Source organism: Lonchura striata, chromosome 6 (genome assembly GCF_046129695.1).
Source record: "Lonchura striata isolate bLonStr1 chromosome 6, bLonStr1.mat, whole genome shotgun sequence".
NCBI lineage: Eukaryota > Metazoa > Chordata > Aves > Passeriformes > Estrildidae > Lonchura > Lonchura striata.
Window position 1 is genome coordinate 37,882,992 of NC_134608.1, and position 16,566 is coordinate 37,899,557.

The 16,566-nt window shown below is 43.9% G+C and overlaps 1 protein-coding gene across 1 annotated transcript; it reads right to left on the bottom strand.

Moving 5' to 3' along the window:
- Positions 1-3,216: 3,216 nt before the first annotated feature.
- Positions 3,217-15,382, bottom strand: ZFYVE19 (zinc finger FYVE-type containing 19). The gene is made up of 11 exons (XM_021533442.3): positions 15,222-15,382; positions 14,573-14,694; positions 11,885-11,938; positions 11,224-11,384; positions 9,874-10,019; positions 8,869-8,983; positions 8,096-8,305; positions 7,526-7,605; positions 6,710-6,820; positions 5,128-5,270; positions 3,217-3,741 (listed from the first exon to the last, which is right to left on the bottom strand). The coding sequence occupies exons 1-11, from the start codon at positions 15,273-15,275 to the stop codon at positions 3,669-3,671; spliced, it is 1,269 nt and encodes a 422-aa protein (XP_021389117.2). The 5' UTR covers positions 15,276-15,382; the 3' UTR covers positions 3,217-3,668.
- Between the last annotated feature and the right edge of the window lie 1,184 nt (positions 15,383-16,566).

Sequence of the window (16,566 nt, forward strand, 5' to 3'; positions counted from 1 at the left end):
CCAGTTTTGGCTTAATAAGGGGCTAGTGGGAATGCCTATCCTCATGAAATCTCAACTTAATCAGTAAAATAACAGCAAAAACTTAAATCCAGACCGCAGTGGTTGCAGATCTGGCTTATGGATGACACCTGCTAAGACTCATGTAACACACCCCTTGAGAAAGGAGAGCAGCATATTGACAAAAAGCTCTGAGCACTGGTAAAAAAAAAACAAAACAAAAAAACTAGGATCAAACAGAAGTTCAGATGGAAGAGCTAGGTGAACAGGACATGAGGAAAGTGGCCTAAACTAGAAATGCAGTTAGCTACAGTACAGCAGTATATGAGTTCAGATTACTTACATACCCCACTGACAGGCTTTGTTTTATTCTGCTGAGCTGCAACAGCACAAAGACATGACATGCCTCTCCTCTGGCCCAAGAGAAATAGTTTCTTCCCCCTGGGAACTGTTCTGTATTCCCTCAGTATGGAGTGATGCAAAAAGAAGTTTTGTCTGTGCTTTAAGGTATTGTTAGAATCAAAGACAAAGCAGGTTCTGAATACTCTGTTTGACCAAAGTTGTCTTCATGCTTATTCTGCAAGTAGCAGGAAAGGAGTAAGATGCAGATCCTATCATGTGCACTTGGTTCTGATACATAATGATACCTGAGAGCACTTGAAATGATGCACACTGAGATCAGGGGAGAAAGGCAACACGTGGCCAGTGGTAGATGGTTTCTCAGCTCAGTGGTGCAAAAGAAAAAACAATGTAATGCAATCAGAGTAACTTCTTTTTTGTTTCATTCTTAAGCAGTAGTAAATCACACTTGGCTTGATTTATGTTTTGGCTACTTTCACACTAGACCACAAGGATAGATTAAAATCAATCCTTGAAAAATTTTTTTTTGCAAACATCTTCCAGTTAACATTGCTGTTTCTCAGCACCACCACTAGCATAAGTATGTAGATACTATCTAAGAATGTTGCTTGAAAGGAACTTTGCCCTCTTGATTATACCCAGATAACCCAATGTATGAAAGTTCATGAGCTTTTCTAATTTGAATTCTTGTTGGAGTGGAGCCCACATTTGATAATTCACATACAAAACATACTGAGAGGGAAAGAAAATCCCTCATGACTTGCTACAAAGACAAGAGCAAACAAGTTGAATCTCTTTCTCGAAGATGCCAAGCTGTCTTCTGTCATTGAACACCTATGACTGAAGCCTGATCTAGCCTGTCAGGAATTGACTGATACCAGTATCTTTGTTTACCAGCACCTTTTCAAAGACAAGGATAGGGAGTAAGCAACACAGCTAACAGTGCACTGCCCACTTAAAGGTCATGCAGCATTCCTCTTTCACAACACAGATTCAGCTAGGTATGCTTCCTGCAGACAGCCCATCTGGATACCCCTCTGCCCATCCTACATGGAGTTCACTGAGGCAACAGCTACAGTGGGAATGGCTTTTCAGGGGAAGGTTATTGGGCTACTACTAAAATACCCCATTACATGCAGAAAGTGCAGCAGCCACAAAAATGTCCATTAGTGGTGCAGGGAAAGCAGTAGCTTGCATCTGTATGACTTGAAGAGAGTCTTCCATGCATGACTAAGTTCTATTTCAGGTAATGGGTTGGGTGCATTTCTGGATTCCTTGGGATGGCCCCACAGAAACCAATCTGGGAATCTAAATAAACTGCTTCCGGCTGCAACCTGCTCCATTACTACTGATGTGAACAGGGCAGGGCTTACAAGAGGCTGCCTAACTGCAAGGGAGCTCAAAGTTTTGTTGTGGCTGATGAAGCATTCAAAAATGTTGCAAGTATCATACCAACTCATACTAAGATATTGAAGAAAAACAGCAGCTGTAAATCAAGAAATAAAATTACTACTAACTGCTTGGAGAAGACACAGGCTGAAGCTCAAAGCCGTGGATCAATTTAGGAGAGAAATAAGAACAGATAGTTGCACCTTCCCCTGTATATGTAAAACATGAAGGCTTTAACCTCAGAACTGGGCTGTCTTACTGTCAGACTAATTCTCCATGTCAAATAGCAATGAAAAAGTGTCACTCCTATGATAACATAAAAATCAAAACAAAATGGTGTTCTTTATTTAAGACTGCAAGCTCCTCAGGGCTTATTTAAATAATGTACTTAAATTTTGTGTATCACAGGGTTAATTGTGAGCTCTTGCATCAGAACAACCCAAGTAGTTTTCTCATCTACCTGTCCCAAGGAGACAGGCACTGGTGAAGCAAGGGCTACCAGGAGAAGAAAGATCCTCCACAAAAGTCAGGTTTTGCCACCCCTACCTAAGAAAGAGTTTTAATGGCACTGATGGATACACTTGCCATTTTTAGTGTGTTAACCTAAAGTGTTACTACTCTATCTACATTGCTTGAATCAGGTTTTTGTTGAAGAGTCTGATCCAGCAACACATTAGCAAAAATTCACCTTCAACAGTGGTTTAATGCTGTCCTCTGACCAGAGGTGCAGGTAAACACTGTTTCATCATTTCACCTCGGAGGCACTGACCTTAAGCACAGGGACAAGGCAGACAGCTGGGAGTGGTAGTGTCAAACCAGACAGGCAAGATTCATTGGAAATTCCCTGTCAAGGGCAAATCCTTTATTTTGTTGCAATTGGAATTTGTCAGCCTTAGAGAGCTCTCTCAGAAGTCACATTATTTGGAAAGAGTTCATCCTGATGGAATAATAGAGCATGTTTACAGTCAGTTTACTTGGGTATTTGAAGCAATTCTGGGTGTTCTGGGCACTGGGAAGTGCCACTTGCATCTGGATTGTCTTCCTGGAGGGATATGGACATAGGCAACTAAGCTTCTCTCATAACCAGATGAAGAGCATCACACAGGTAATATCTTTATCCTACCAGGGTATCAAATAATAAACAAAGTAAAATCCTGCTTTCAGACTAATACTCAACTCTTTCAGATTAACATGTTGCTCTTACAGATGACATGATCTTGGTGCAGCCACTGCAGGCCATAACACTGTATCGGTAGCAGATTATATTTTCAAAGGATCCTTCCCTTCATGTCAGTGAGCAACACTGCCCCGTATCTTTTCCAGACATGCCACAGAAACATTTTTGATGACTTCACTATTCTTCATTTCTTTCCCTAAGCCACCTGATACTAGGACTAACATACCATTATAAGAAAGCAACACGTTGTTAAGAACTATCAGGCATTTTCAGGAGAGACTTTAACCACAGGCCTCTGTAAATAACTTTTATTATGCTTTGCAAATTCCCATCACACACATGATCACAATGCAGACATTTTTCTTGGTGCAAAGTGCTTTCCTGCCTGTTGAACCAGTGTGTAAGCTGTTAGTAAAAGCAGGAAGTTATTTATCAGCCAGTCAGTACTGCCTTAAACACGCATCTTTCCTGCTACATTGTTTTACCATCTTTATTTATGGACTTGTATCCACCTCCTCATATCAAGTCCTCATTTATTCCCAAGTATGCACAGCAAACCCTACACTTCTCAGGTGTATTTGTGAAGACCAAGTCACATGCCCTCCAAGACTCTCTCAAATTACAGCACATCCTTTAACTGTCCAAAACATCACCCGTTTTGGCTGCAAATCCACTTAGATTCTTCGCATCTGGCCGGCTCCTCTGTTTTCCCATTCTTCAGTTCCTTTTCTGCCCATAAGCATGGTCACTTCTGTTTGCAAGGAAGATGATAGCGGGAGGTGTGGTGGTCCTTCAGGTCAAACTCCTCATGGCCTTCCCTAAGAAGCAAATACAAAGTGCATTCAGAAGTAAATACCCAGGCCAGGAACTTACCCTTAGCCACTGCACAAGATATCTCCCTCCAGCAGCCCTTAACCAGAAACTTATCCCAAGGGTTGGCTGTGAGGACCTGACTGGCAGCCATGTGGACTAACTACTTAAGATATTTGCTTGCAACAGAAATTTCTGAAGTGCTTTTTGGGAAAGTCTGTTCATCCTTGTCAGCTGGATTTGAAAATGACAACAGGTCCTTCTGTTTCTTTCCCTCTTGAAGAGATTAATGTAATTCATGGCTCATTTTCGGAACTGTGTCTGTGATTCCAGGAACATTAGTAACTGTGACAACAGACAAAATGACAGTCTCCTTCAGAAAACTCTGAAAAATTACTGAAAATTATGCAGTGTATTGGCAGCTGTCTAAACCATGCTCAGGAGCGGGCAGCATTGAGTAAGACACAAGCCTACATCTGCAGTGTGTGGATGATACACTCACCTGCCAGACTGTTAAATCTGCTTTTACTGATGTTTGCTGACAGATGCTTTTGTTCATATGCATTGTTTTTAATAATCTAACACTGCCATATGTTTTCTGAACATTTTCATATGGATTTTCCCCACCGCATTTGTGTTTCCCTACAAATACATAGACAGGAAATGAGAGAATATGCACAAAAAACATCTCTTATTATCCCAACCACATTTTGAGCAACCTGCTGTTACTGATCTGAGAACCCAGCCAACTACCCAATACTTCTGAGGCATGAAAAAAGAGAAGTCACACAACCTGTTAGAAATAATTTTGTATTCAAATGAATTAACCATCCAAATCTGAGACATGAAAATTTTGTCAAAAATAAATCTACACACATTTAAGAACAAAGACTACAGCTGCTGCATGGCCTGACTGGTGAAGAAAGGCTCACACATACATATTTCAATGAAGAATTTTTTAATATGGTTTAGGATTGCAAAGTGTCAACCTTAGAAAACCCTCAGGAATTCATACAATCTGGTCTCTCCCCTTTAAGGGAATCCAGCCTAGGTCATCCTTCAATGGCATTAACAAACCATAGGAGTCACTGAACAATGGTCTCATTTATCCCATCCCACGTAATGCAGCATATCAGCTGCTCCAGAGAACACTCAGACAATGTGCCCAAACATGCCCTGAAACATTTCTGCCTAGGACCAGTTTAGTCCCTGAAGCCTGAAACAAATACTGATCTCACAACATATTTCTCTAACAACTAGCATTCAGCTCAAATCTGGATTCCTCAAACCTTGTCTCCTACTGCCTGTTTTTCTGCCTAATGAGAAAACATACAAAGGGGGCCAAGCTTACCTTTGACCCACCTCTCAGACCCAGAGGAATTGCCAAGACTCACCAAAAACAGCGCTGACAGTAGAGGTCCCCATCACAGCCATGGCAGCGCAAAGTGGCATCTTCGTTGCAGATGCAGCACCAGGGTAATTCATCCTCATCGCTATCATCTGCCCTTGCAAAAGCTGTGGTGGCTGGAGTGTGGCTCTAATTCACATAGAAAATGAGACAGAGAGTTCAAACCCCAGCACAGACAATAAAGGACCTTAACTGTAATGTATGATGGCCACAGTGACCTGTCCCAGAGTACAGTTTCCTCTCTGTTGATCCTAAGTCTGGGACATGAACTTGCCCAGAGTGCAGGGACAGGCTCCATATGCATCTAGTTGTTAAATAAAAACACAACATACTTTCTAGAATTTGGGTTTAAATCTATGTTGCTTGGAATGTAAACAGGTATTCAGTTTTATTTATTGTCTACATCGATGTACACCCACATTGTGTGTGCTGCGTTAATGGGACAAAGCTCAGATATTCTGGCAGGCACCACAATGATACCATGTGACAGACAATTCCTGCTGCAGAAGCAAGAGATCAAACAGTTTTGCTGAAAGGGGCTATGTGGGAAGGGAAAGGAATGTGGAGGTGGGGACATTGTTTTCTCTCTGTTGTGGGAAAAAAACTGTGGGGCAAAGGAAGTGCTTTGCCAAAAGGTCCCTACTATTCATTCATACCTGAGGCTGGGACAAAAAGATCTCCTCAAATCATAATCTAAATATATCCATACAGCCAACTATGGCCACTTTCTCCCTTACAGAGAACTCTTGTGGAACTGAAAACACACTGAGGCATAGTGCCTGGACACTGGCAAAGGCAGCTTCATGACACAATCTTTTCCTAACACTATCTTTTGCATCAGTAATCCCAGAAATGCAAGTTGTCATACCTGAGATGGATGTTTTTGATAATGTTTACAATTATATAATTTCTTCCACTGGGAGCAGACCTGACAGGTGCCTGTGAGTCACAGATGCATTTAATTCTTGTAATATAGATCAGAGATTATGTATATATTTCCACAGTAGGCCAGAATCCACTCTGAGCATAGGGTATCCTGCTACTAATTCCTTCCTCTGACATTATATGAGAACATGAACAGTAGAATACTATCTAGAGATTCTATTCTGCACATGCTGAAAGCACTGGTAAACCTCCCATTTCTTCTGCTTCAGACTGTATGGTAGTAGACCATGACCTTGCTGATCTTGTTATACACATATATATACATATATATGTATGCATTTATATATGTACGTATAATTCTCTAGTATCTATATTGTGCGGTGTCTACCAACTTCTCTTGGTTTACACAACTCTGTAACATTCAAGACAAAGCCATCCTGAAAGGAATTGTACTCCAGGGAACAATTCCTTTTATAAGTACAAGGATGATTCACAGCTGAGTTCAGAGCTGGTCAGCCTTGCAGAAGCTGCTTGGCTTGCTAGCTCTGGAGAAACTGGTTGGTTAATTTTTTTTTTCTGCAGCAAACCTAGGATACAACCAACTTTTGTTGCAGAACTGTACTCTCCTGACACCCTGGAACATTCCAGATGACAGTTCAAGAGATCCTGACCAGTTCACTGACCTTTTGCTTTGCTGTCTTACACAGGTTCTGTTGTGATGGTCCTGGTTGGGTGGTCTGATCTGGGGGAATGTTGAATCCACTTGCTTCATCCAGGGCTGCTTCCTCTGTGAGCTGGTAACAACACAAAGCAAGAAGTCTCTTGTTTCATACACAGCTGTGAGCCTCATTCTAGGCCCTAAACTTCCTGCACTTGATGCTCTCATGCAGTAACAGGAGATGACAAGTCTGAATGCAGCTGTTGTTACCCAGACAGATGTAAGCTTGTTCTGTACTTGGAACACTGTGTGTCCATTGCAGACAGTCTGCAGCAGTAAGGGCCTGCAGCTCACACACTGCTTTGCAGTGCAGATAGCAGGCCCTCAGCATCATGCTAATCACACACATCTTACATATCAGACAAATCTAAGCTCAGGTCTGCCTGCAAGACAATTCAGAGACATTCTGGGGAGAAATGCAGGTGTAAGCTGAGCTACACAGCACACATCTCATCATCCATGTTCTAACTGGCTGGAGAAAAACACAGAACAAGAAGAGAGGAAGTACCAGCAAAGCGTGATTATACAGGAGACACATGCAGACCACAGGAGACACTAAGCACAAATGAGAAAGACAATGTGACAGACTAGAAGTATTGTTTTCAATTGCCTGTAAAATATTGAATGGCCCATGGGAACTAGTATTGGAAAAGCACTAGGAAAGTAAGGAAGGAAACTCTTCTCAGGAGCAGAAACACAACCTTTTTACGCTCACCAGGTAACACACACACGAGGTATAACCAAGAGGAAGAAAAACAAGGCCACAGCTGCCACTTCTGACCTGTTTCAGCACTCGGCGAATAGCCTCCTCCTCAGCCACTTCCTCATCACTGTCAGGGAGCTTATAGGTTTCCAGTGTAACTGTAGGAGTATGAAATGTGAGACTGTAACTCACACCCACTTCAAGCCTTGTGCACACTAATGTACCAGAGACAATTCTTTATGGTGTGAGCTGGCTGTGGCATTCTGGCTCTGACCTTTTAAGGTGCAGGCTCCTCATAAAGGATGTTACTGTTTATTTTTAATACTTGGAAGAGAGACAGAAAAGATTCCCCCCAAAACCAGAGTTCTGCTTTTAAAAGTTTTGTTAAGATCACCAGAGCATGCTAGAATTATCCCAAAGAAGGGTGCAAGACAAAGCAGTCTGACCTTACAGTCCCAGCCTTTACCCTCAACTTAGATCTTTCATACTGATATGACAAACCAACCTGCACCACTTTGCAGACAGAATCAAAGCTCAGTCTGTTTCTTGCAGAACAGAATAATTAAATGGATAAACACTAATAAAGAATTTACTCTGTTATAGCAGCTTGAGTCCTCTTTTGGCACGGTATTCTCATCTGCTACCCACCTTTCTCTGGGTCCTCGCCTTTGAGTGCTGCCAGTCTCTTGGCAACCTGTAGGATCTTTTCCTGCCTAGTGTTCTCTTCCTGCAGCTCAGCAGCAGCTTCTGCCAGAAGTTTATTCTTCTCTTCCTCTAGCTGTTTTGGGTCCAGATTTGCAGGGCAAACACCATCTTCATTTCCCCGATTGAGATCATTCAAGCTCTGGCTACTAACAGCTGCAGACAGACACACAGAACACACTGTTGACTCAGCAGCAATGTTCCTTGGGCACAGAAAGCATGACAAATAATGCCATGAGAGCAGCTTGCTGCTCTCCATGAAACTAGATAATGAGAGAGAAAGGCATGCCAGTAGGATCTTCACTGTACATGAAGAGAAGAAAATGGGCTGATCTGTGACCTACAGTGAGTTTACAGAGAAAGCAATGCAGCCAGGAAGATAATGGTATGCCAGATTCTGATGCTGATGCTTTGTAACAGTGCACAGGTGCATTAAGGGTAGCAACAGCTCCTCCCCAGGGAGGAGTCACTTTAGAGAAACAAGAGAATCTGAATAATACAGCCCTGACAAGAAGAAACTATCTCCAAGCAAAGACACCGAGACACAGCATGGAGCCAGATAGCTGCACTTGGTCAGTGCAAGGGATTATAAGGGGAAGATATGAACAAACTGAACACTCAGCTCACCTTTAAGTTACATAGGGAGGCACAAACTCCCTTCTCAGCATAGCACATACATTATTAGACATCAACAGGTCTTTAAATGCCAAAACAGATACCTTGAGGCTGAAATTTTGGTCTGTAATGCTCATCAATGGCAACCTCCTCAGACAGTTGAGTTAACAGGTCATCTGTCTGCTGGACCAGACTTCGGGTGTCCGGGGGTTGGTGTACCTAAGAAACCAGGGGAGTGTGGGAAAGGTAAATGAGAGAAAAGCAGCATACTCAATCAAAGGAGAATTCTGGCAACCAAGATCACCCTAGATGGGAGCAGTATACAAAGATGCTTCCACCGACATTGAGAATCTCAGTTTACAGTTATGTGGTGTAAGATTTGTAAGGGCTTCATTTTCAGAGGTGCTCTATTTACACAGCTCTAATAGCAGTCACCCAAACAAGGCAAAGGGGTGCTGAGTGTATAGAAATATATGCTGCTGGGTCCCAACTCCAGCTCCACCACCACCTCCAGTATAAACAAGTGCCATTTTCAACAGTGCCAGCCAGCAAGCCACACAGAGACTTGTGATAACAGCTGGGCATACAGCTGAAAGAACCATAAGGAAATGGTATCTTGGGGGACAAGATCATTCCTATAGGCTTTCAAGGCATATATCCAACAAATTCCTCTGCAAACTCAGACAAATCATGCTGGGCTTCTATTTCTGGAAAAATTAAAAGGACTCTGCCCAGCTGATATGAAGTAACTAGAAGATGTAACTAGAAGATAGGGCTGATAAGCCTCCAACACAAACAGGTCTGAAAAACTATAACCACTCATGCACATAAATTAGTTGAGAGTAAAAAACCTCAGCATCTATTGCTAAAAATAAGCACACAAACTACGTCTAGCGTAAAGGAACATGCTGCATTCAAATTGAAGCAGTGAACAAGTAAAGGCTGGTGATTTGCTTCTGGAGAAATGACACAATCAGGAAACAGAGATTTCTGAAGAAAACCACCCGGACACAAAAAAGCTGAAGAAGGAAGAATGGTTAGCATACTGTGACACCAGTCACTGTGTCAGCTCAGAATAAATTTCTGACTAAAGAGCTGAGGGAGCTTACAGGTCTGGGAGCTTGGGAAGGAGGATCTCTATCCTGCAGGACAGCCAACCGGTCCTCCATTTCCTGTGTGGATGGAACAGGTCCTCGGCCATCCTCCTTCAGGGCTGCCAGCCTAGCTTCGATCTCAGCCTGAGTAGGGATGGACTCTGCAATTCACAATAACCCAAGGGAGGAGATTATTCTGTTATTTAAAGTTAAAAGCTACATGTTTTTTTCCTTAAAATTATATTTCATTCTGGAATCAGACTCTGAACACCTGAGCAAAAACCTCACCCAGCCCTGACGTGAATGAAGGGTCATACTGCAGTGACTCAGAGACTACCCTGATGCTAACTGCTATTCCTTTCTTCCAAGTCCTTGCCTTCTTCACAGTTTATCTCCTAGCTATAACACAAGTATTAGGGTGATGTCATCTGGAAATCAGCTGACTTGGGATTCTAGGGACAGGTATAGAAATGAGTGTAATTTAGGCACTTCAGTTCCATTGATCCCACATCTCCTAATGCACTTCCAGCCTTATCAGACTGAAACTCTCCCCTGCCACATAATGGATGAGAGGCAATGGCTGCAAGCTCTTCCAGGGGAGGTTTAGATTGGATATTAGGAAAAACTGCTTCACAGAAAGTATTGTCAAACACTGGAAAAGGCTGCCCAGGGAAGCGGCTGAGTTACCATCTTTGAACATATTCAAAAGATGTGTAGATGTGGCAGTTTGGGATATGGTTTAGTGGTGGACTTGGCAGTGCTGGGTTAATGGCTGGACTAGATGATTCTATGACAACCAGGTAACCACTCTAAAGGGTGTTCTTTTTCTTCTAGAGACCACATGCAACATTTAAAATAGTTTATTCTCATGTAAGCACCTCAAAGCAGTCCCAGAACCTGACAGTTGTGGACTGGGATGAAAATCCTTTACTTCTTTGTGAGACAAGGCTGGTCATAACATAGTCCCACAGAGACTGGAACTGCTGCAGCTCAAGACAATGACTAACAGGAAACCTTCTTCAAAATAGTTTGGCCAAAGACTTTCATTTCATTCTACTCCAAGTGGGTTTGACACAGGGTTTTACCCCAAAAAATGGAAAATAAGGAAGTGATTTTGCAGTAAAGACACTTCACCAAAACAGAGAAATCCCAAAAACCAAAATGAAACTGGAACATCAATCTAAAATCATTCTAGACATTGGCCATTGTGGCAGCAAACCTTGGATGCTCTGTCCTATTTAAAGCCTTCATCCCCCTAACGTCACAGACACTTAAAGCCCAGCACTTCCCTCTCCCTCCAGGTTCCTTGTTTCCCAAATAGCAGTGTTCCCACCCAAGGCATTCATGGTGTTCTCTAAAACTCACTTGGTTTCCTTTCCTCCCTGAGCCTCTCCAGTCTCTCTGCAATAGCTCTATCCTCTTTTGAGAGCCCCTGGTATCTGCAGCCTGCTCGACCTGGGGGTTTTGCAGCTTCCTTCTGTTGGTCTTTCAGCTGGTTTTGTTTAGCCTCAAAAGCTGCTACACGCCTGTGATAAGGATGGAAATAATACATGTCAATTGAGAACAGGGATTTTAACCCAGAGATAAGAAAACATCCTCTGTGAACCCAACAGGCTATCTGAAGAATGCCAGTGCAGAACAGAAATTAAATCACTCTCTCCAATATCAGCACAATAACGTACTCCTAAGAGTAAGGAAAACCTTAGCTCACAAGAACAACATATCTGGCAGCACTTCCCAGCAGACAAGGAACATTTCACCACAAGGTTCCTGTTTCCAAGCCAACTCTGATCAGCCATAGATAATTGCAGGCAGATGGCTGTTCAGGAGTCTATTCCAAAGAGCATACCCCCCACCCCTCCAAACAAACTAGCAGCCCAAACAGCAAAGCAAAAGCTCCATCCTTAATCTAACTCTGAACAAGCAAATACGCATACCACAAGCCCCAATTTTGTTAGTTAGGAGAAGAGGAATCCCTAAAAGGCTCGTCTGCAGTAGAAAGAACTGCTTGGCAAGTGTAACTCACTTTTTGTAGTTTTCTGGTGGTGACCATTTTGCTGAACTGCTTTGAGACCCTTCTCTGAAAGACAAGAATGATTTCTCTGAACTCAAAATACTGACAATACTTGACAATACTGACAATCATCTAGTCTCTCATCTCAAGAGGAATCAGCAGGTGTTTCTTGACCTCTTGGTACAGCCCTTTCTTAACCTCATTAACACTGAGAGGAATCAGCTTATGCAAGGGATTAATACAATACAGATGCCCACGACAGTGGGAGCCTTCATCTCTGTCCTTTGGTCCAGTTGTTTTGCATCTGGACAAAATGTGACTTAATAGAGTCACCAGTGATCCAGGTGGGGCTGAAATGCCCTTGCCTCCCACAGCCTGCACCTCCCACTTCAGATCAGGTGAGGAGTACTTAGGTAAGACTCCCAGTGTAATTAGCTTCCATGCAGCAGGACACTCTGGAAGGAGATGGGGCATGCAACAAACACAGAATTATATAACATACAAATAAAACAAAGTGTTACAAAAGTTCTTATATAACATCTTACAAAACACTAAAACACTACACACCTAAAACATGTCTAACTCTTCTACTTTGCTGTGTTCAGGCTGAGGGATCGAACTAGACACTTATGTAAGTTAGTTAGAATATTTTATTCATTCTTAGAAATCACAGCTAAGGCCCATATAGTAATGACTGAATGCAACATTGCTGGAATACTTTCCAACATTCTAAGGCTTCAATTCTGAAAGCTATTTGCATGAAGAACAACAACATATGCAGCTTACAGAACTGCAGCCTGTGTGTATTACCTACAGGACAGGATGCCACCCAGAGGGACCTGGACAAGCTCAAGAAGTGGGCCCTTGTCTCATGAGGTTAAATGAGACAAAGTGCAAGGTGCTGCACTTAGATTGGAGCAACTCCTGGTACCAGCACAGGCTGGGGGATGAGCAGATCAAGAGCAGCCCTGCCACAAAGGACTTGGGAGTGCTGTGAATAGGAGGCTGGATGTGACCCAGCAATGTGTGCCCACAGCCCAGAGAGCCAGCTGTGTCCTGGGCTGTACCCAGAGCAGCATGGCCAGCAGGGCAAGGGAGGGGATTCTACCCATCTCTTCCTCTCTCATGGGACCTCACCAGCAGTGCTGCATTCAGCTCTGGGGTCCCCAGCTCAGGGCAGACATGGACTTGTTGGAGTCTGTCCAGTGGAGGCCGCCAAATTGATTATAAGGATGAAGCACATCTATGAGGAAAGGCTGACAGAATTGGGATTATTCAGCCTGGAAAAGAGACAGCTCCAGGGTGACCTAACTGCAGCCTCCAGTACCTGAAGGGAACTTCCACAAAAGATGGAGAAGGACTTTTTATGAAGAGCATGTAGTGACAGGACACAGAGGAATGGTTTTAAACTGAAAGAGCACAGCTTTAGATTAGCTACTATAAAAAAATTCTTTACTTGGAGAGTGGTAAAACACTGGAACAGGTTCCCCAGAGAAGCTGTGGATGACCCATCCCTGGAGTGTTCAAGGTCAGGTGGGATGGAGCTCTTAGCAACCTGGTCTAGTGGAAGGTGTCCTGCCCACAGCACAGGGGCTGGAAATAGATGATTTTTAAGGTTTCTTCCAGCTCAGACAGTTCTATGATTCTATAATCTACCTGCTATCCAGTCAGAGAAGATTGTTTTTCTGCTATAGCTCTCTAGTGCTGATATTAAAGTTATGAGAAAAAAACACCAAGAGGAAACATCAAGACAGGCAGCCCTGTTTTCTTAATGGCTTTGAAGTTATGAAGGGAAATCAGAAAATTGTGAAACTGAAAAGATTGAATACTGTCCTTCACTGTTTTCAGCAGCCCATGAAGATGAAGACCTTCACTAATGAGGCTCTTCTCCTTTAGACAACTGCAGAACCAGAAAATTCCCCCCTTGCTGGTGAAAATTTCTTGCTATAGGAGAAAAGTGAGGAAAAGGAACAAGAGAAATGCAAGAGAAAAAGGAGGACACAGAAGAATTGGTTGACAGAGGAATTCTGGTATACACCTGTGTTCTTGTGTTGCTTGTTCAAGTGTATAATCCTGCTGCTACTGAATTACATGTTTTGTTTTCGACAGGAAGTCTACTGGTTATGCAAATAATTTTTTGCAAAAAACTTATTTTGCAAATAATGGTTTGCAAATAATTTTTAAAGTTTCCTTTTAGAAGCAAAAATTTTATAGCTTTTAGGCTACAAAACTTTATGTCTTCAGGCCACACAAAACAGAGATCCCTCAACAAGAAGGACTTATGTCATAGTTTGCCCACAGAATTAATAACACTTTGAACATCTTATTGTCAGGCTACTCAACTATACACATCTGAGAAGACTGCCAGAACTGGGCAAAAACACACTGTGGCTTAACCTCAGCCCATCTAGTTAAACTGTCCACAGGAATTCAGTGTCCATCCATGAAGATTTAAACCTGATGCTTTCAAACTACTTTGTCAACCATAGAACAGGAACAAATCCTGCTTCCTATTTTATGACTGCACAGCTCATATAATAACAAGTTCAGAGATGTCCTGTCTTAAAGTTCCAGGGTACAGGCAGCATCCATGAACATATGGAAAGCAGAGCTCTCCTGCAGAAATCTGCAACATCACATGGAATGTAAACTGAAGGAAAAAAGCAGCAAACTGTCTCTGGGTGAACACTCCCATCTTACCCAGTTAGTTTTCCATAGCACTGCTTGCACACCTTCTGCTGAGTGTTCCCACAGCGGGGAACAACAGCACTGAAGCTCCGGCAGGCCGAGCAGAAGGAGCGTCCGCAGCTCTTGCAGCCACACTGCAGAGACAGGAGAGAGGGGCACCACAGGGCTTCAGCACCTCGCCACCACACTGGTGCCGCCGGCGGGCACAGTGCCCGTGCCGAGGCACACACAAAATAGTGCTGGGGTTATGCTGATTTTCATGTGATAGAACTGTTTCACCAGCTGCTGCTGAAGATATGGAGACTCAAGAACCTTGGAGCACCAGCAGATAACTCCTGCTGGGAGCAGAGTCACCACTTCACCCTATAGTATAGCAAAGTGTGTGTGTGTGAATTGTCTGAGATCATGCCAGAATCCTGGGTGAGAGGGACGGCATTCAATGACTTTTTGGTTTTTTGGTCAGTAATGTCTCATATCTGAAGACATATCGGAATTAGTCACACGAGAGCTCAGTACCCAGGGCAACATCGCCGGGAAGCTGGCCGGGAAGCGTGTCTCGGCGCCGGGCGAAGCAGTCCCCGGTTCCCTTCTCAGACCCTCGCCCGGCGGGGGAGGAACCCGCGGGACCGGCCCGTTCCTGACCCCCCGCAGCCGGACTTGCCTCTTTCTTGAAGACAGAGAACTTGGACGCACACCCATAGCACCGGCTATCCATGGCGCTACCGCCCCAGCCCGCCCTCAGGCACGGCGCTGCACCCCCGCTATCCCAAGCTCCATGGTCTCTCCGGGGCTGCGGCTGCCTCAGGCCCAAGGATCGGTGGCGAGCGGGGATGCCACAAGCCAGGAGCCGGGGACGCCACCCTCCCGTCCACACAACACAGAGCTGGCGACGCACGGCCCTACGGGAGTTGTAGTCCCTTGCTTCTCCCTTCCCGCCTTCAGATGCTAGGTGGCTCTCCACAAATAAACTACACTACCCAGAGCTCCACACGATCCCAGTGCCTGGCCGGCTCGGCTACCATCGCCGCGCGATGCATTGTGGTACATGCAGTCTGGTGCCCCTGCCCACCATGGCCCAGGGGGCATTAGCTGTTCTTGGGTGTTAATAAAACAAGAAAGTGTATTCTCTAAGGCTGACAGTGTTGCGCTCAAGCTGCTCTGTGATTTTTTTGTTTTTCGTCCTAAACCTTTGGTGAGATCCTGGCTCAGAATAGCAAAAATCAGCTGAACTGCAAAATTCAAGTTATCTCCAGCCCATCCTTCTGCCAGTGTTGATCCGCCTGCCCTCAGGAGTTAAATGTCTTGCAGTGTTTGCAGAAAGAGTCACGGAGTGCAAATGAGTCATCCTGTTAACCGCGTGGGTTTGCAGGTACATTGTGCATTCTTTCCAGTTTAATATATAACCCCACGTTGTAAAGACATACACAATTAAATTAGGAAATGGACTGATTTATTCAAGGAAGTAAAACTCATTAATATCTGAATAAAGCTAAGTTTAAAGGGGGAAAATAGAGGGTTCTCTCTCACTCTTTCAATTTTGGCATTTGTTTGCCACAATTTTTTTGGGTTTTTTGTTTGGTTAGGTTTTTTAATGGTAAAAAACATTAGAAAGACAAGTGGAAGCTAAACTTCGTACCTGTCCAGCAATTGTGTTAGACACCACACGGGCATTCCAGGTATTGTAGGCATAAAGCAGGGACTTGAGACAAATATTAACTCAAATAAAAAGCTTCATTGTCTTTGCTATTGAGCTGCTCAATGGGAAAACAGGAACAGGAGACTTCAATCTTGATGTTACAGTGCAACCTACCGACTTGCAGGTGCAATTTGGCGTGCAGCTCTCGTAGAGAAAATACATCTCCGTGCCAGCGCGCCGCGGAGACGCCGCTCTCTCACCCGGCTGCAGAAGCTGCGCTACACGCTCCCGTGCCCGTGCCCGCTCCCGTGCCCGTGCCCGTTCCCATTCCCGTGCCCGTGCCCGTTCCCATTCCCGTTCCCGTTCCCGT